At 45.0% G+C, this 19806-nt stretch overlaps 1 protein-coding gene across 2 annotated transcripts in view; it reads left to right on the top strand.

The window, feature by feature from the left end:
* Positions 1 to 11900: 11900 nt before the first annotated feature.
* Ldlrad3 (low density lipoprotein receptor class A domain containing 3) overlaps positions 11901 to 19806 on the top strand; it is a 229811-nt gene continuing 221905 nt past the window's right edge. For both annotated transcript variants that reach the window (XM_013118146.3, XM_005064873.4), the window contains exon 1: positions 11901 to 11991. In XM_013118146.3, the coding sequence (XP_012973600.1) occupies positions 11946 to 11991 (46 nt within the window). In that variant the 5' untranslated portion in view covers positions 11901 to 11945. The remainder of the gene's footprint in view (positions 11992 to 19806) is intronic.

Below are 19806 nucleotides of genomic sequence, written 5' to 3'. Positions count from 1 at the left end.
CGCCAATTGTTATATTGAAGAAGGGATTTCATTTTGAGGTTGGTTCACTGCCTAGCTTGGTCAGGAATTACCAGGATTCGCTTAAACCTGAATAATCTAATCCTGGTTTGGAAGGAAGTGTTCTAACAAAACATGTCACTGTCATACACCTCAATTTTCTTTTCTAATGGTGACATTTCCCCTTATTTCTTGGGTTATTGAGAGGGTTAAATGCATTCAAGTTTATGAACACTTATTATTTACCACTTCACCTGTCATAGAATAAATGGTAGCTATGATTACAGGTATGACGATTCAAAACTCATCCACACATGAGTAGCTTCAGCCTTTAAAAATAATTCATTTATTCTGCAACAATTTCATAACATATATATAAAATACTTTGTTCAGAATCCCCTTTCTTGTGTCCTTTCACTCCCTCTGGAATATTTCTTCCCAACATGCCCCCTTCCTGGTTTTGTTTTGTTTTAACCCACTGGGTTTAATTAGAGTGGTTTTTATATGCATGGGTGTGTTCTTATTTATAGGACCAAGGGCAACTTTCCAGTGTGGGTTTTAATTCTGTGGTTCAAGAATAAACACTGACTTTACTTCAAAAGAGAAGGGCAAAAAGCCACATTGGCCAGGAACAGACAACTCAACACCCAATGACTAACAGCACCATAGGGCTGCCATCACAGACAATTAGATTGATGGTGACTGGGCTCAGCGGGGTGGTTCCACTCTGTGCTTCGGGGTCAGGTCAAACCCATGAGCAAATTTATAGTCCGTGCACCTTCACCTATGTTAATAATCCACTGGCCCAAACAAGTCACAGAAACAGTCCAATATTACCTGAGGAGACTCCTCCTGCAATGTGGGGGAGGGGTGAATATTTGTTGAACAAAAGATTACAATGGGCATCCCCTGCACCAGATGGGGCTGTGTAATAAAACAGAGGGGAGTGTTTTTGAGGCATGTTTTGGGGGGTGTTTAGAAATTTTCTTAATTTCTGGACCTCCACTGAAGAACTCCTGGTAAACTTTCTCCTGTTTGAGCCTAGTAAATACTGTTTCCTTTGGGACTGATCCAAGAGGACTGCGTAATTGGGAACAATAGCATCCACCACAACCATGGACGCAAACAGCTCTTCCTGTTTTGGTGTTTTTGTCCTTTCAAGATCATCTGATGGCTTTATTGTATTTTCTTCCACTGAAATAGCAAGTTCCTAATTGTAATCTACCGTGCAAAGGCACAGCCATCACAGGAAAAGTGTCATTTAAAGAGATGTAAGAGGACAGGCTTATGAAAACCTATCCAGGAGGGCCTGGCAACAGAGAATGAGAGCAGCCATCTGAGCCCAAGCATGACTCAAGAACTCCAAACTCAGTTATAGAGTCTTCGGGTGAAATCAAATTGATTGTGAGTGAAGCGATCGGCACTGGCCAGACAGAGCTAGGACTGCTCTCATGAGAGGAAATGTGTCATTTTAGGGGCTTTAATGCCTCATGTAGTGAGCTTCCCTTCCTAGTATCCTTGGAGACCAGGCATTTGGGACACAGATGGGAGATGGACATCTCTAATCTCTGGGTTTGCTTGGCTCTGCAGATGGCTGGTGTACCGCCACTAATAACACCACCCCTCTTTTTCAGGAGCATGATGTTTTTTAAGAAATCCACCTGAAATTTTGATAGTCTCTCTTACTGCTGAACAGTGCTCTGTCAGCTTGGCTCATCACTCTCTGAATGACAGGTGCCTTTGACATTACCCAAAACAATGACATTGTTATGCTTCAGGAAAAGCAACATTCTCAGCTTCTTAAAAATAAATACAAGCCAAGAAGAACAGTAGCGTGTGAACTGCTCTAAGTACTTGGTTTTCAGCTTTACTGTGTCTGTGGCATGAAGGAGCATCAATAGCCTCAGCACCTTGGGTTTTCAGTGGAATTACAGACTGCCATGTGGTTTTATATGTTTAAAAAATGCTGTGGTAGTTTGACTGTAATTGGCTACCATAAACTCACAGGGAATGGCACTACCAGTAGGTGTGGCTTTGTTGAAATAGGTATGGCCTTGTTGGGGGAAGTTTGTCCCTGTGGAGGTGGGCTTTGAGGTCTCATATATGCTTGAATCACGCCCAGTATGTCAGCTCAATTCCTGTTGTCTGTAAGATGTAGAACTCTCAGCTCCTTTTCCAACACAGTGTCTGTCTGCACGCCAACATGTCCTGCCATGATGATAATGGATTAAACCTCTGAAACCGTAAGCCACTCAATTAAATGTTTTCCTTTATAAGAGTTGCTGTGGTCATGATGTCTCTCTTCATGGCAATAGAAATCCTAACTAAGACACATGGATATTTGAGTGCTTGGGAGGAGACAGATGTCTATAATTCTGTCTCAAGATATTTACAAATTTAAAAAAAACTTTTTTTTATCAATGGGCAGATTGGCTTTCTCTATTTTTTTCCAAATAGGGTCTAGATAAACTTGCTTAATAATATTTCCCCCAAAACAATGGAAGTTTTTGAAGTCCCAGCATAGCTGATATTTAAACATGTTGAAAGGCTGGCTTTAGGATTTAAATAATGTTGATTGACCCTTCAGTCATATTCTGCTTCTGTGACCTATAGTAGACCATTTAAACTCTTCACATCTCTGTTGCTCCCAATGAAAAGGAGGAGTCTCAAGGACCAACCTGTGGCATGTGTGATACTGCCTGCTGTTGTAAGCTGGTTGACTGGCCTGTGAGATCATAGACAATGGGTACTATACATAGACAATTGTCACCGCCTCTGGGTGCCACCTTCAGCACCCACCATGCCTTTTAGTTTTGATCCCTGGGGGTGTTGCATAAAATAGGAAAAGCATAGAAGGGTAGAGATTTAACATTCAGTCAACAAGGACTGGATTTCACAGACAAAGTGCTCCCACTGTCCCTGCTCCCAGATTTAAGACGTGGCTTCCACAACTCCTAGAGAGTTCAAACCAGCATCAAGTCTCAGTTGGCCACACTATTAACCATCTCAGAACTGCACATTTTCCCTGGTTTCTCTCCTCTGTTGTCTCTACTCCCTCAATTTTGTTCCCCCAGAGCAATCTGCACCCAAGTCCTTCTCCCAAGTTCTGTCAGGAACCTCACATGAAAAAGTGCTCAGTGAATATTTGTAATTACTGTTATTTATGAGAGAACTGTCTTATCCCTAGTGTTTGAACCAAAATTCAACATTTTAAAATTGAGTTTAAAGATACATAAGCCAAAAAACATTGATTTACATATTTAACAGATCTCATATAATCAGACTGCCTTTAGAATCAGAAACTCATGGTTTCTGTCTCCTTTAACCTCCCCTCCTTATGTCTTGCACTGTTATGGATAGACTCGATCTCAGTTCCATTTTTAGACTGGGAAGGAGAAAGTTCTGGGTCTGATGAATCTCCTACACGTCTCTTAGCATCCGGTATAAGGCGAGGCACATAGGAAAAACTTAACACACGGAAGGGTGGATGGATGGAAGAGATCTGCCTCAGTCACTCTACCTGAACTAAACTTGTGCCTGCCAGTCACATTAGTCCACTCTGCATTAACATGACAAAATACTCAAGGCTGGGTAACTGTGTAGTTTATTTTGGCTCAGTTGTCTCGGGGTGCAGTGTTAAGACTGGACGGTGGTGGCGCACGCCTTTAATCCCAGCACTCGGGAGGCAGAGGCAGGGGGATCTCTGTGAGTTCGAGGCCGGCTGGACCGATAACCTCCAAAACAATACAGAGAAACCCTGTCTCGTAAAAACCAAAAAAAAAAAAAAAAAAAAAAAAAAAAGACTGGAGGAGGTGAGAGAATCTTGCCAGCAGATTTCGGAGCGCTGCGCATGGCCAGAGACAGGGAGGCTGTGTCCCCTCTGCCTTCTCGTTCTGTTCCTCGAAAGCCACCATACCTAATCACAGAGCTCTACCACGGTCAGCTCTTCTAACCCCATTCACCTCCCAAAGGCTCTACCTTAAAACCCCATAGCAGGGCTGTATTTGGGAGGATAGCTGACTCCGTTAGAACCCTGGCCTCAAAAGCACGAGGACCTGAGTTTAGATTTCCAGAACTCAAAAAAAAAAAAAAAAAAAAGCCAGGTACAGTGGTGTTTGTCTGTAAGCCCAGTGCTAGATAGGCAACTGGATCCCTAGAGCTCAGTGGCTCACCAACCTAGCCAAACAGGTGAACTCTAGGTTCAGAGACAGAGACCCTGTCTCATAAAATGAAATGGAGATCAATGGGGAAAACAATACAACAACAAAAACAAACAAACAAAAACATCCGAAGTCCACCTCTGCCTCCCTATGCGCTTACACACCCCCACACACTACTCCCCCATTACCACAGCACAAGCCTGCATGAACACAAATATACACATATACCACACGCAATGCATACACATACTAGATACCACAGTTTGATAAAGTTTCTCTGCACTTAATACTCTTAGTTGGGATTAAACTCTGATAACATGGACTTGGGAGGGATAAACTATATTCAAGCCAAAGCGTTGGTCTATATAGATTGAGAAGACACTTTGCATACTGAAAACCACATGGCTCATCTGCTACCAGCATAACAGGTGCTTGAAGAATTGAATGTGCACATGACATTTGCTGAACAATAAGAGCATCAATCAATTTGAATGTGGCCCCTGGCACACCAGGCCTGTATTTCCAAGGAGGTGCTGAATCGTGCAGGGATCTGGAGCCTAAGGAGCAACTGGGCAGCAAGGAGTGATGTGGGAAGCTCCTGGGGTCTCAGACCTATTAATCAGCTGGTCCAGATGCTTTATTCTTTCAGCGATGAACTGTTGTTATTGGCCTACCCTATATAAATGCCAGGCCCGGTTGTTGGGATTGACATTGCATCCTCCAAACTTTTCCACAACCCCTTTTGCCGTCAGACGCCAGCAGTTGCAGGATGCTTGAGTGGGACTAAGCCTCTGCTCATCCTGTGAACCTGGAGCTCTTCCCCACATTCAGAGCCAATGGCTTAGCCTAGCGCCGGCCTTGACTCTGCCTTTGCTGGCTCCGTGCTGTGAGCTCTAAGCCAACTGGCCTGCATGCATAGCTTCTAGCATCCCCACTGCCCCATCTCTTCCACCTTGGACATTTTCATTGCAATTACTCTGGATTTTCACAGTGATGGGGCTCATGTTTATGTGGCAGTAACTCAATTGTTGCTGGGTGGGTTGGCACACCTCTCCAGATGGACTTGCATGGGGAAATGTCCAACTTCCAATTCCCTTTTAAATTCCATCACTGCCCTGGCTTGGCCATCAGGCCACACACTTTGCCAAGGTGGTTTTATTATGTGTATCCTGGAGTATATTCCCTTTTGTGTGTGTAACTCTGTTTCCTGGAATTATTATTTCTGGTGGAACTTGGGCTCATTTTTGGCTGCTTATTATTTTTCCAGCTGCTCTTTTTTATTCCTTCAACATTTCATGAAGCTTTATGAAAGAAACCCAAGGTGGGCTCCTAAGTTTCACAGACATCTGCCATGAGAGCGCATGGGAATGGGCTGAACTTGGTCCTAAGGGTTTGTGAAAGTCTTCTCGGGGAACCATGGAGTAGGGGTCATTAATACTAGCTATAATTTCTGAGGTGGGTGTTCTGGAGCAAGTGGTGTGCTAAGCACCTCATTTTCATCTCATAGCCCTGTATGTCTTGCAGGAGGTCTCAGTCTGTTTTATAAGTGTATGAAAAATAGGTTCATAAAGGCTAAGGCTTCGAAGATGAAGAGTGGTTGGTAAAATGTTTGCTGCACAGACACGAGGATCTGAATTTGGATCCTCAGCTCCCTGATCAAAGATGAGTGTGGTGGCACTTGCCTGTAATCCCAGCTCTTGGGTTTCACTGGCCAGACAGTGGTCAACAGGGAGCTCCAGGTTCAGTGAGAAACTGTCCCAAAAAAATGAGGAGGCAAGTGGTTGAGGAGGACAATGGCTATTCATCTCTAGCTTCCACACACATATGCAGACACGTGTGCAATACACACGTAACACACACACACACACAAAGCAGAAAGGGGAACAGAGATAAAGATAGACGGATGAGTGGAAGGATGGTGGATGGATGGAAGGATGGATGGAGGCAAGGCTAAGTACCCAAGGACATACAATGAGGTAGCATGGTCAGGCTTTGTGTGTGATTCGGATCTCTTGCTTTCCAACACTATGCAAACCTGCTCCTATCTCTGTTTGAACCTGACCATCTGTGACTTTCCATCCCTCGTAGGGTAGTGCCTACAACTCCCTAATGTGACCAAATGTCTCCTACCAACCATTCTGCTTTTTCATTTGACTTTGGTCTCATTCCTACTTCCACAATCCTCAGCCTCAGCAGCAGCTCATGAGAAGCATACCCAGTTAAGTTACCTGAACTTGTCCTCAGGTCAGTAGCAGGCCATGGAAGTCTTCCAGATTGAATGGGAACAGAGCTGAGATGTTTAAGACAACCCAGGCATCGAGGTGCTGGGATATTAACTAAGGGAGAGACAGGAGAAAGAAAGAAAGGAATGAATTGGACACATCTCAGTGGCTGGTGATGGGGGGAAATCAAAGGCAGACTTGACTTCCAGCCAGATTTCTAGCTTGCACAAGATGCAGGACATAATATTAGCTCTGTGTGTGTGTGTGTGTATTTGTGTATTTTGTGATATGTGTGGGGCATGCGAGTATGTACATGCAGGTGGAGGCCTGATCATTTGTTAGTGTCTTCAAACTGCTGCTTTTTTGGGGGGGTCCAAGACTGGGTTTCTGCTGCTTTTTTGGGGGTCCAAAACTGGGTTTCTTTGTGTAACAGCCATAGCTGTCCTGGAACTAGCTCTGTAGACCATTCTGGCCTCGAACTCACGGAGGTCTGCCTGCCTCTGCCTCCTGTGTGCTGGGATTAAAGGAGTTTGCCACCACTGCCTGGCCTACCTGCTGCTCTTAACTTTACTGCCATGTAGCAAAGCTTGTCCTGGGGAGATACAACATCAATTTACCCCAGGTAGGAAACCCATGACAGAGTCAAGTATGGGTATCACAGAAGTCCAACTTGGGGGAACCAATGAGTTTTACGGTGGTTTCTTACAGGAATATGAGCAATGGGTTACTTACTGAAGCAGAAATGACTCACAGACAACGGCATCACCAAAGGCCACCCCAGCATGGGTCACAGCTCACAAATCTGGGAACCTGAAACATACTGAACAGCCTGAAGGCAGCTCACCAGGTTGAGGAGTGTCCTTTCCAGGTGCCTCACTAAGTCTAAACCTCTTCCAGGCGCTTGACTGATGTCTGCTTCTGCCAGGCTGCTGTTCTGGTCTCAAAGTCTTCTTGACTGGTCTGTATATTTTCTTCACTGCTCAGCTTCCTAGCGTCTGAGGAGGACTCTCAGCTTTTGTTACTTACTCTGGCAGGGAGGGGCCTAGTGAATCTGGTGAGTTTCAGGGACTTCCTGAAGCTATTTTGAGTTTTTTTTTTCTTCCAGCTTAAAGAGCTTCACTGCAGGATGGACTATTTCAGTCTCCATGGAAACTGTTACACAACAGTCTCTCACTGACTCCCCAAATCTCAGGGCTGGCTGGTGAGTTCTGGAGATCTACCTGCTTCTAACCCCTTATTCAGGGATTTCAGGTGTGCCCTGCTAACTCAGTTCCCGATTCAAACACTCTTCAAACCCTGAGGATCTCCTCAGTACCAATTCTAGCTACTTTTAAGGAGTCTCCAAATACTGTACGGAAGCCAACGGTGTTATGTGGTTCTTCTGTGTTTTTAGCCCATGGCCTTGAAGGGTCCTGAACATTGTGAAATGATTTTTCTTCCTTGTCCTCTTTGAGTGTCTTCTTCCACACTGGGCATGGCAATTTGCTGAAAGCTTGGCAAAAAAAAAAAAAAAAAAGAAGTAAAGAAAACCATGCCTCCTCTCTCTTCCACAATAGAAGTACCACCCACGCAGCGTCAGTTCCAGATTAAGTGATCAAACAGCACCTGAAATTAAGCTTTTAAACATGAAAATCAATCAAGCCCAAAGAATTTAGCTCAAAATGATGAGGTGTTTAAAAGAAGTAGGCTGAGGAATACTGAGAAAAACAACTTAAATTATTAAATCAGGGTTTTCATAGTTTGGGAAATGCTCCAATAACGTCAGATTAAAAATGTAAATTTATTTACGTTCCACAGAGTTTTTATGAGACCTCTTTTTAAGGTTGACTGCCTGTTTGTTTATGAATGGGTTTACTACCTGGAGAAGGGAACCATTACTGGGTGTGCTGGACACATTCCTTGTCATTTGTCGCTAACTGGATGAGGGAAGTCTCCTGTGACTTCTGACTTGTTAGTTAACTAATGTATAATTAGCTTCCCTGAAAATGCAAAGGGCATTCAATTTTGTGGGTTTTTATTTCTGAACTTAGTGCAAAATGTTCCTGTGATCTAAAAAGATGGTTTCTTCCCAATTCATTTCTTCCCTCCTCTGCTCCATGACTCTGTGGGGGTGTTTGTAATACAGAAATTATGACATTAAAATTTCCTTCATGTCTGTGGACTTTGATGTCTGTAATAGAAGGTCAGGAGGTCTTTGAGGCAGAATTAGTCAATGGAGAAACCAGGATGGGGAAAATCCTTTAATTCAGTGACCTTTAAGAGGACCCATTCTGCTACAATACAAGGAACCCTAAGGGGTCATGTGCTTACACAGGAAATAAAAGGTCAGTTACATCAGTACTGTTTCAGAGAAATGCATTGTGAGTCCTACACACAATACACACAGACACACAGACCCACATCACAATTCTTACATGAAGGTCAGAGGACAGCCTGCAGGAGCTGGATCTTGCTGTCTACCTTGTGGGGTCTGGGGGCTGAATTTAGGTCATCAGGCTTGGGGAGCAAGTGCCTTTACTGGATGAACCTTCATGCCAACTCAGCTACATTAAAAAAAAAGTGATGAAAGGTCTATAGTTGCAATAGTATGTGTTACCACATCACCAAAGTAAAGTTACTGCTTTTTCATGTTCTGTTTGGTACTGTCTTTGAAATCTACTTCACATATTACGTTTGAAGCATTCGCCAGAGTAGCCACATTTCAAGTGCTTAGAGCAATCCAAAGGAACTTAGCTTAAGTCTACCATATTCAACGCTGGAGGTCTGTGAAGTTCAAGGACAATGCTCATCTTGTCCATAGTCCACAGGTGGTTTGTATACTTGTATTGGTTAGTTTTCATGTCAACTAGACAAAAGCAAGAGTCGTTTGGAAGAGGGACTCTATGGAGGAAATGCCTTCATCAGATTGCCTGTAGTGCCCTTTAGTTTTTGATTACTTGATGTGGGCGGTCCCAATGGGATGAGTGAGTGTGGGGTATGCCACTTCTGGGCAGGTGTTCTGAGTAAGAAAGCAGGCTGAGCAAGCTAGGAGGAGGAAGTCAGTAATCCTGAGTGGTCTCTGCTTCAGTTCCTGCTCCGATTTCCCCCAGTGATGGACTGTGATCCTGGTGTATAAGCAGAAGTAAATCTTTTCCTCCCTTAGTTGCTTTTTGTCAAGGGTTTTAACGAAGGAAGAGAAACCCCAACTATGATATACACATAACGAACCCATTTTTTTTCAACTGAGAAAGAAAAAGAAATATATCCGTGACAAAAGCATTCCCTTGATAAGTTGTGCGCCCCCCCCCATAATTGTTCCTTAGTTTCAGGACTGGCCATAGGTAATAAATTACCCTTTTAAGGGGACAGACAACTGCACATCTTAAAAAGTGAAGGGAGAATTTTGGATAGAGCAAGATATTCATTAACAAATGCCAGCTAATTTTTCTCCTGAAATTTCGTGACTATATTAAATGTGAAGTCAGTTGGTTCCTAGAAGTATTAGCCTGACAGTTTAAACACACACACACACACACACACACACACATACACGTTGACTCAAGAATGACTTTTAAAAATTAAAAAAATATTTTTCCATACAGGGTTTCTTTCTGTGTGCACTGGATTTCCTGGAGCTCATGTTGTAGACCATGCTGGCCTTGAACTCACAGAGATCCATCTGCCTCTGCCTCTCAAGTGCTGTCATTAAAGACACAAGGTATCACTGCCTGGCCTTTTTAAATTCCAGTGGGGAATTTTCTCAAGCTCAGCATTTTTGGGGGAGTGGGTACTGCAACCATTAGATGCATCAAAAAAAAAAACCTCTTCTTGAGAATAAAATTGTATTAAACACAGAATCAACTTTTGTTTGTTGGCTATTTCCATTATTGTAGCTTCACTCCAGTGGCCATATCATTTTTGAAGTTGCAGCTAAGTTTCGCGTTTTATGAATTGGGATTGTTTACTATGGTAAATAATTTGTTTTGATATATGGCTGTGAGATCTGGCTTCAATACTGGAATCTTTTGAGCCAGGGGGAAAATGTTTTTGAGTCCCAGATTCCTCATTTGTGTCACAGAGACCACACTGTCTGTCTCGGAGATTGTTGTGAAGGTTAAACGTGACCATGAGAGCAACAGATACCTCCTATTCACATCTTCTTGCTGCTTTCTGGTGGTTGCTAAGTGAGATTCAGTCACACTAGCTGTTTTGAGTCACTATTGGCTATAAGCCTATGTATTGTAATAAATGACTTGCGGTTGAAACTATAACCTAATGAACACGCACAGTCTTCTGGATAGTAACCTAGAGGCAGCTTAGATGAGCACATGGACTTAAGGTCTGCAGGGAGGCTGTCATGGCTTCCACTGGGGCTGAGGTCTCATTTGAAGGCTTAATTGGGGAAGATCCTTGTAGGGTGTGGATCTTTGCAGGCTGTTGAACTGACCAGCTCTAGCCTGGAGGCCTGTGCCTTATTTTTTGCCACATGAACTTGTCCCTGGGGAAGTTTGTAACACAGCGGTTGCCCAAATGTTTCCTAAAGTTGAAACAAACCGGCAGCTCTGGGGCAGGGCCATTGTCTTTCCATGTTCTTAATGTTCAGAGGCAAACAAGCATCCCTAGGGGAACTTGTTTACTTGCCTAAGTATCATTATCGAAGATCTCTTCACAATGTCCTTTCTCCTGCTTAAAGAGATTTATTCTCATTACTTTTATATATGTGTATCTGCATGTGGCGTTGTGAGTGAATGTCATGTGTGTATCCCCAGAGCTCAGAAGTTACTGGATTGCATGCAACTGGAGTTACAGGCTGCCAGGTCCTCTGGAGGAGCAGTGGGTACTCTTAACTGCTGAGTCATTACTCCAGTCCTATAATATGCTTTCCTTAAAAAAAAAAGTGTGTAATGCCCAGCAATGGAAACTGTAAAGCTTTAGGGGCCTTAAAACTCTCCGAAGTTCATGGGGGTAGTCTCAGTGTTCTTAGATCTTGGGATGAAATTTCTTCTCTGCTTCTCCTGTGGCTCCAGGAAATAGACTCAGAATCACTTGACTTGTTAGAAGCCTATTGAGTTGGAGTGTACTTTTTAACATGGTCCCCAAGCCTGCCTGACATATCTTAGAGTTTGGGAAGCAATGGTGGTATTTTACTCTCACAAAAAACAAAAACGAAAACAAAATCCGTTTTCTCCTAAGAATGGGTTCTTTGAAATTCTTTCTCCCTTTGAAAGCACTTCTTTTACAGTTAAGAATCTCCCTGAGTTCTGGGGAGATGATGACTCTTGCGTCCCTTAGGATGTAGAACAGGGAAACGGGGCCGAGCGCAAAGTAGGAGCAAGTATGAGGGCCTCGTATTCTGACCCCTGAGGTAGCAATTACTGGATCTGCAGAACCCTCTCAACCCGGCCCCTGGGCAGAGTACCGGCGGCGACTCTCAGCTGAGAGCTTGCAGAACTTGGCTGAGCCCTCCGGCCTGGGAGGGCGGGGGCGTGGCCAGGCCGGCGAGAGGGCGTGGCCGGCGCCGGGGGGCGGGGTCTGACCGAGGCCGCGGGGCAGCGACGTCGCTGGGCAGCGGAGCGGCGGCCGCGCCATGTGGCTGCTAGGGCCGCTGTGCCTGCTGCTGAGCAGCACCGCGGGTGAGTGGGGGACTCGCGACGCACTTCACCGGGCCCGGGGCGTGGGGGCTGGCCGTGACTGTCCCTGCCCCGCGCGCGGGCCTGGGCTGCGGGCGTGGGTGTCCGCGGAGGGCGGACCCGGGCGCCTGGCTGGCCGGGACCCCGCGAGGGGCCGCGGCGGGGCGCGCGCCGTGCTATTGTGTGGGCCGGCGCGCCGGGTGCTGTTGTGTGTTCGCGGGCGGAGCTTTGTGTGGCGCCCGCTCCCTGGAGCCCGGCGGCCGCCCGGATTGGGCGTAGCTCGAGCGTGGTTCAGTGTGCTGGGAACGGAGGAGGGGAAGGCGAGCACTGATTTCGGGTCTTCCCTGACTCCCGCAGCCTTTAACGTACACTTTCCTGCCTCCCTACCCCATCTACGCTGCCCTCGCATCTGCATCCCAGCTTCCCTTCTCTTCTTCCTGGGACTGTGTCTGGTTTGGGAATACTGAGATCCAGTTGGACTGGACTTGGCAGTCACTCGCTCATCCTGGGAGCAGATCTTTTACTTCTGTCTGTCGCAGACGCCTTAACCTGCCCTACGGGCAGCCGGCAACAGAGGACCCGGGGCTTCCTCTAACGACCGTTGGTCCTTGCACCTCAGAACGCTTGTATCCTGAGACCCGCAGGGTCCCTCCCAGGCAGAGAGCTGTTCCCAGGAACTTTTCTGCTGATGTGGGCACGCTCCGAATTCCAGCTTGGAGCCCTTCCCCTCTGCCTCTGCCCGCCGGCCACAGCTGTCAGCAGTCCCTCCTCAGCCCTGCCCACCCTTAACCCCTGATGTTTATTTCTGGGCAGCTGATGCTCACTGAACTTTCTTTACTGAAGATTTCTTGTACTGTATTTGGGTCACTCCTTGCCTAATTTATATTGGATTTCCCCAAATGCTCCTAGAAGTGTTTGTGGGGGGAAGTTCATTCTGAGCTACCTCTTGCAGATGCCAGGGAACCCTTCCTTCCTGGAATTCGCGGGTCCTGAGCATCTTTCCAACCCAGTGGCCGTCCCCACCCTCAAGACATCATCCCTACTCTTCTGAGACTCCATTTAAATGTCTGTGGGTTTGCTCAGCTTCCAGTGAAGGGCTAGACTCCTGTGGTGGCTGTGGTTTTTTAAGCCAGGTCTGAGGCCCTGTGTTCTGTTTGTCTTGAGTTATGGGGGAGGGGGATAGAGAAAGAGGGAGGGAGGAAGGAAAAGAGGGAGGGGAAAATGAATTAGGCAGCTATAAGCAGGTGCAAGTTATTTGGAGGCTGTTAGAGCAGGCTGCGTTCCAGGGCATCTCAGACATGAAGATCTGCCTGGATGCACACATTTGATTCACATAGCAATGGCATGTCCCCTGGTAACACCCAAGCTGGCTCTTGTGTATGTTCACTGCTTATGGCCAGTGGACACTAATGATCTCATCTCCTGGTTGTAGGGGGTTGAGTCTTGAGTTCACAAAAAATTATACATATTTCTCTCTGTCAGCAATGGTTATTTAATATGCCTGTGAATGTATAACACGGAGCTCAAATCAGTGACATAGTCCCAGTGAGCTATATAGTTGGGTTAGAGTAGAGACAGCCATTGCAGTGTTCCTTGGCAGAAGTTGGCTGTGGCTTTGAATTATAGTGACTTCCTTCTCTATGGCTTTTAGGTGGGTGGAAGTGTTTTTTCTTGTTACCCTAAGCACCAGTTTTTAAAGCATGAACTGCGTTTTGAACCAAATCTGGGAAACAGAGCTGGGTTGTTCCCAGTTGGACCAGGTACCTTTGTCTCAGATCTTACATCCAAATCCTTTCCTGTAAAGCTAATAATAACAGAGGGGTCATAGAAGCCAGGACATTGGATTTTTACCTCCCGATAGTCTGTGGAAGACACCTGGGGTCCCAGTTGAGTGTGAAGTCCAAGTCTTGGGTATTTAAGAGGCTGGAAGGCCACTGCTATTCAAAGAACCATTCAAAGGACTGTGTTGTTCAGGAACTTTCTGAGGCACCTTGGCACATGTTTTCTCTTCCTTTGTTTTAGCATTTGCCTTAAGGAGGTGAAACATGGTTGTGACTGTTACTATTTTTTAGTTTATCCTGCTGGAGAACCTCAGATGGTTTCAGCCCTCCATCAGTTTGTCTGATGCCCTGTTTTCTGGCACCTGGGTGATGCACATGGTGGGTTTAGGTCTTTAGATATTTTGAAAGGTGGATGTGAAGATGAGTGGGTAGGTGGTTGGCCACCCCCCCCCTTCTCCTCTGATCAGGGAAGACTGGGAAGAGGTTCAATTTCCCCTCCTGGCAGCAGTGTGCTACTTGACTTTTCTCCTGGAAGGATCTGCCTCATGACCTGAGGGTGGGTTTTATTTCTGTTTTAACCAGCTAAGGAGCTGCACTTAGCCTAGCCCTGTCCAAGGACTGCATGGAAGTACAAATAAACATACCCTGTTGTTTTTCACCTCAGAGGTTGTCTCTGGGGCTCCCTATTGGGATATGAGACGTTGTTTTGTTTTCTTGTTTTTGTTTTCCTTGATAGCTTACCAGGTTATGTATTTTAACATCTGTGAGGGAGGAAGGGGGGTGGGGCAAGCTGGTCAATTCCTTAAACCCGTCAGAAGCCAAAGCTGCCAGAATGAGTTGATAGTGGGCTTGTGTTGCCACCAACATGGTTTTTGTTGTTCTTGTTTTGGGGTATTGATGAAAGGTCTTATGTAGCCCAGGCTGGCCTCTACCAGTCTTGAACTATGCAGATAAGGACAACCTTGAACATTTGATGCTCTTGCATCTGTCACTTAAGTTCTGGGGTTACAGGCAAGGGCCACCTCACCCTGGTTATGTGGTGCTGGGAATAAAACAAGGACTTCATTCATGCTAAGTAAGTCCCCGCGACTGAGTGATGTTTATTTTATGCCTGATAGTTCTGAAGCAGTTGGGAGAATTTGGGGACTGGGAAATTGTGTGATGTGGTATTATTGTTTAAAAGCCTTGCCCATTTGCATGGGAGATGAAGGGACCCCAGAATTCATGGCCCAAGTCCCACATATGAAATGTTCATCTTGCCACTGAGAACAACTTGACTTTTTCCAAAAGCTCAGGTAGCAAGTAACAGCATGTCTTTCTATGGCTCCTGAGGTATCGATGATTTTCTAGGCACCATGGTGTGGGCTGAAGCCTGGATTCTAACTCAAGCTTTTCTCAACCCTTCCCAGCCTCATGGGTTGTGATGCTGAGTTTGTTCTGCCAGGGACTTTTGTGATTTAACACAATCACCACAGAGTTTGCCCATCAATACTCCCCCCTTCCTCAGATCTGATCATTGTATGGATAATACCCTGAACTTACTCTACAGTGGCACCAGCTATCTCTAAAGGACTCACTAATAGTCATGGTGAGAACTTTCAACAGATTTTGATCTTTGTGTGAAGATACAGGTTTGTCATAGTACACATGGGTGAAAAATCATAATGGGAATGCTATAAACCATTTGCTATTGCTGACTGGAGTGGTACAAACCCATGGGTGCTCATTTGTTGGACTCTGTGTTTGTTTATCATTTTGTACAAATACAAATGAAAAGATGAGCTATGACACATGTTAGAGTGTTGGAGCTGTATTAGTATGGGATACTTCCAGGGACAAATCTATTTTTGGCTATTGAGTTTTCTTTCCTTTCTTTTTCACTTTGCACTGTCTATTCAGCAACCAGTGAGGTGTTTTAAGGACTGCACCCGTCTTGCATTGGAATGGCTGTAAAGAATCTACTCTCTTGGCTGCTAAGGAGACTTCTCTATTCTTTTTGCTGGGTGGGTGGCCAGCTGCTGTGAAAATGCAACATTTGCTGGTCCTATTATTTGCTAGGTTGTTTAATATGCTCAGCAGAATGAGTAGACTCTTGAGTTGCTGTAACTGTTCATTCGAGAGGGATAACAAATGCTTATCTGAGTTAGGATTGTGAGGGTTCCCATAGCTGCTTCCAGGAATGAGGTTAGTCTAGTCTAGGGTTTCGTAGCCTTCGAGCCATTGGCATTTTAGAGTGAATAATTGTTTCTTGTGTAGGACTGTCTCATATGGTAACAGTAGGTCATCTCTCTGGTTACTACGACTTGAAAACCCCTTGTGTAGTTGGGTGCCAGCCTTTTTGCTATTCATTATGAGCATTGCTGCCACCTTAAAGATTTCTGCTGGATCTCATTGTACTTCACTGTTCTTGTCTTTATGCATCTGGATCCACCACAGGTGCAAAGATGTAAAAATACCCTGAACTAGAAATGGCCTGGGTGCCAGCCCTTCCCTCTCACTTTCCCATAGTGCTATGGTAAAAACATTTGGAATTTTTAACTGCAGTTTTGACTCCCTGGAGAGAGACATATGCCAATAAAGCTTGTCCTCGAGAGGTGGTAGCTAACACCAAAAGCCACCTGGCTCATTGAGTGTTAATCTTGGGATGTTCCTGTGATCAGAGAGTGTGGGCTGAAGGAGAACATGCTGCCTGGACTTTTGCCCTGAGAATCATGTGTTGAAATCTTAGCCCTGGGAGTCCCCCTTCCTCCACTCCACAGACCTAGGATTGCCCTTCTCGCCCCCTTTCTGTCTCTGTGATTCCTTCACTGGGTATCAAAAGCCTGTACAACTTGGGACAGTTCTGTAGTTTGCGAGGAACTTACCGCAAGGTGGTTTCTAGAAGTTTGCACTGTAGTCTGTTTTAAAGTTCCGTTCTGTGTTGCTTTATAATGTTGGAGTTCCTTTAAGGCTCCTCGCCTCGCAGCTGTCCTTTTCTTTGTTTGGTCCCCAGACTTCCTTAAGTTTTTTTCTTCCTCATCTCTTCAGATGAACTGTGTAACTGGTTGGCTCCTGCCTTCTTTGATGCTTGAGTTTTCAGGATAAAGGAAGCAGGCTCCCAAAGGGAAATGTGGGACTTCCATCCAGGCACATTTGTTTCAGTCTTTGAAAGCCTTTTCTACTGAGGAGCTCTGGCTTCCCAAGCTTTTGACTATCCTTTCCCGTCTGTCTGTCTGTCTGTCTTGTCTGTCTATCTACCTATCTATTTTTTCAAGACGAGGTTTTTCTGTATTGGTTTGGAGGTTGTCTTGGAACTCGCTCTGTAGACCAGGCTGGCCTCAAACTCACAGAGATCCTCTTGCCTCTGCCTCCCGAGTGCTGGGATTAAAGGCGTGTGCCACCAATGCCCAGCTTATCCTTTTCCTTTTTGTCTTCTAGTAACCAAAACATTTGTCGTAAGCCTCATTCATATGCCCAGTAGTGTGGTATCAGCCCTGCTACACACAGGAGTGCAAAGCCACGCAGAATGGAAGGACCTACGGATGGACGAGAGTTTGCTTATCTTTTTATGATCTGGGGCATGAATGACAGCAGCTCTTTCTGTCATTGGTACCGCGGAGGCATTTCTTAGTGTGAGTGGTATGCTTGGAGCTTGGACATCGGTGGAACAGTGCTGCATAGAAGTCACAATACTGTGGCAAGGATGGATTCAGGACTGGTGGACATTGTAACTAGGTTCCACAGATGACAGCATACATCCTAGCTTGTTACTTTAGCTTTTTAGATAATGTGTGTGTTGCTGTTTTAAGACTTCTCAGGGTTCTCTGTGAGTTCGAGGCCAGGATGGACCGACAGCCTCCAAAACAATACAGAGAAACCCTGTCTTGTAAAACCAAAAAAAAAAAAAAAAAAAAGAAAGAAAGAAAAAAAGACTTCTCAGGGTTTGCCTTTTTGAGAGCTGAGTAATTTATGTGACTGTCAAACACTAGTCTTCTTTGGTCCAAAGTGTGTGTGTGTGTGTGTGTGTGTGTGTGTGTGTGTGTACCTTTGTTGCTTGGTGTCATTGGGGACTGGTTCTAGAACTCCACTTAGACACCATGGATGCTCACATCCATTATATAAAATGACATAGTGTCTGCATATAACTTAATGTATGTCCTGTGTACTTTAATTAGCCTCTGTATTACTTATAATACTTAAAACACTGAGTGATCATTATACTAAATCAATAGAAGAATAATGGCAGGAAGTCTGTGCATTTTCCCAGTTATTTAAGTGTGTGTATTTGTGTAGTGCTTTGTATACATATGTGATGCATACAAGTGTGTGTGTGTGGGGGGGGGAGTGCATGTGCATGGAGAGGCCAGAGTAGGTAGGTCATTGCATTTTCCTCTATCACTCTCTGTCTTAGTGCCTTGGAACTTACCAACTCAAATGCTGACTGTTTGGGCTAGGATGCTGGTCAATGGACATGGGACATCCTGTCTTTGTACTGCAGATCTTGTCGTTATAGGCATGTGCAGCCATATCTGACTTTTTAGTGGGTGCTTAGTATGTGAACTCATGACCTCATGCTTTCAGAGTAGGTAGACTTACCACTGAGCCATCGCCCTGGCTTGTTTCCGCAAGAGCCATCGCCTGGTCCATTTCCACATACTTTTGGTCATCTTACCACTGATCCCTAGCCTGTTTCCACATACTTTTGATCATCTTACCACTGATCCCTAGCCTATTTCCACATACTTTTGTTCAGGAGTTTCTTGAATGTATAGGTGGGAACCCTGCAGGTGGATACTGAGGGCACACTGTATATACCTTCCTTACATATCACCTGCTGACTAACCCCATTCTTACTACGTTGTAAACTCCTCAAGGCCTGGGACTTGGTTAAACATTTGTGTTATGTTTCTTGTTTCTTCTGTGATGCTGAGGAGAGTAGGAACAGCTCTACTCATTGGAGGTTCACTCTGTCTGTTATGTCCAATTAAAACACCACCAGAATACCCACACTCAGAATCCAGACAATAAAGAAGTATGACAACGAGACATTAAAGCCTTCCCTTCACATTTCTCTCCCTTCCCCTAAGAAACGACTGCCAACTCTCTGAAGATTCATGGATTCATGGGTCAACACACATGTACATGCAGGCAGAATGCAGCGAGTCCATGCTTGCCTCTTATACCGTGTTTCATCAGCTCTCCTGTGAGCCACTTGGGCACGTCACCTGCTCTCATTGGCCACAGCTTTGATATTCAAGAGTTTTCAGAAGTTTCTGTCAGCCGTGCTTGTGTTACTTGGCTCAATGAAGGCAGTTCTTCGTCTCCTACAGACTTTGTCTTCCCTAGTTTCCTAAACCCATGGTGATAGGACTACAGCTATTTGGGAACAATTTTTTCTTTTAAGTTTCTTAATGCTTGGCTTTTACCTACCAAGAAAATAGGGAATTGTACTCATTTTTTTTCAGTGATATTAGCTTTAGTATTACTCATTTGGCTTCATTCCATGTCTTTTTATGCTCACATGCTTTATTTCAATGCCATAATTTAGTGTCATCTTTTGAAAGATATTTTAAACTATAAGTATATTCAACTTTGGCAGTTCAGAACTTGATGAACGTGACAACAGACAGATATGTTCATAGCCAAGTTCATCCAGGCCTAGTCAGTGATCAGTAAATCACACCGCTACCTGTTGTGCTGTTGCCCTTAAGTCCATTCTGTCTAAGCTGTTACAAAGTCAGAGATGCTCTTAGCTGCCTTTGTTCCAACTCTTACCTATCTGCTCATTCTTTTCAAAACAGCTGTACCAACATCTTTTTGGTATATGACATTCATTCAGGTAGGTATGTTCTGCCTTCTTATAGATGAGCCAAATAAAAGGTGAGGTCAATTGAAAGCCTCCTCCCTGAGGACTAACTTCATGATACCAGAAGGTTCTGTGCAAACTTCCAAATGAGGAGAGCAGTCAACAGTTCCACCCAACTGTGATGTCTGTGAACAACAACAACAACCAGCATGGCACAATAACCCTAAGGGTACGGTAGTGGCACGCATACCT

Source organism: Mesocricetus auratus, unplaced genomic scaffold (assembly GCF_017639785.1).
Source record: "Mesocricetus auratus isolate SY011 unplaced genomic scaffold, BCM_Maur_2.0 Super-Scaffold_100004, whole genome shotgun sequence".
NCBI classification, from domain to species: Eukaryota; Metazoa; Chordata; class Mammalia; order Rodentia; family Cricetidae; genus Mesocricetus; species Mesocricetus auratus.
The sequence above is the reverse complement of the archived record's forward strand: the minus strand, read 5'-3'. Positions and strand labels throughout refer to the sequence as shown.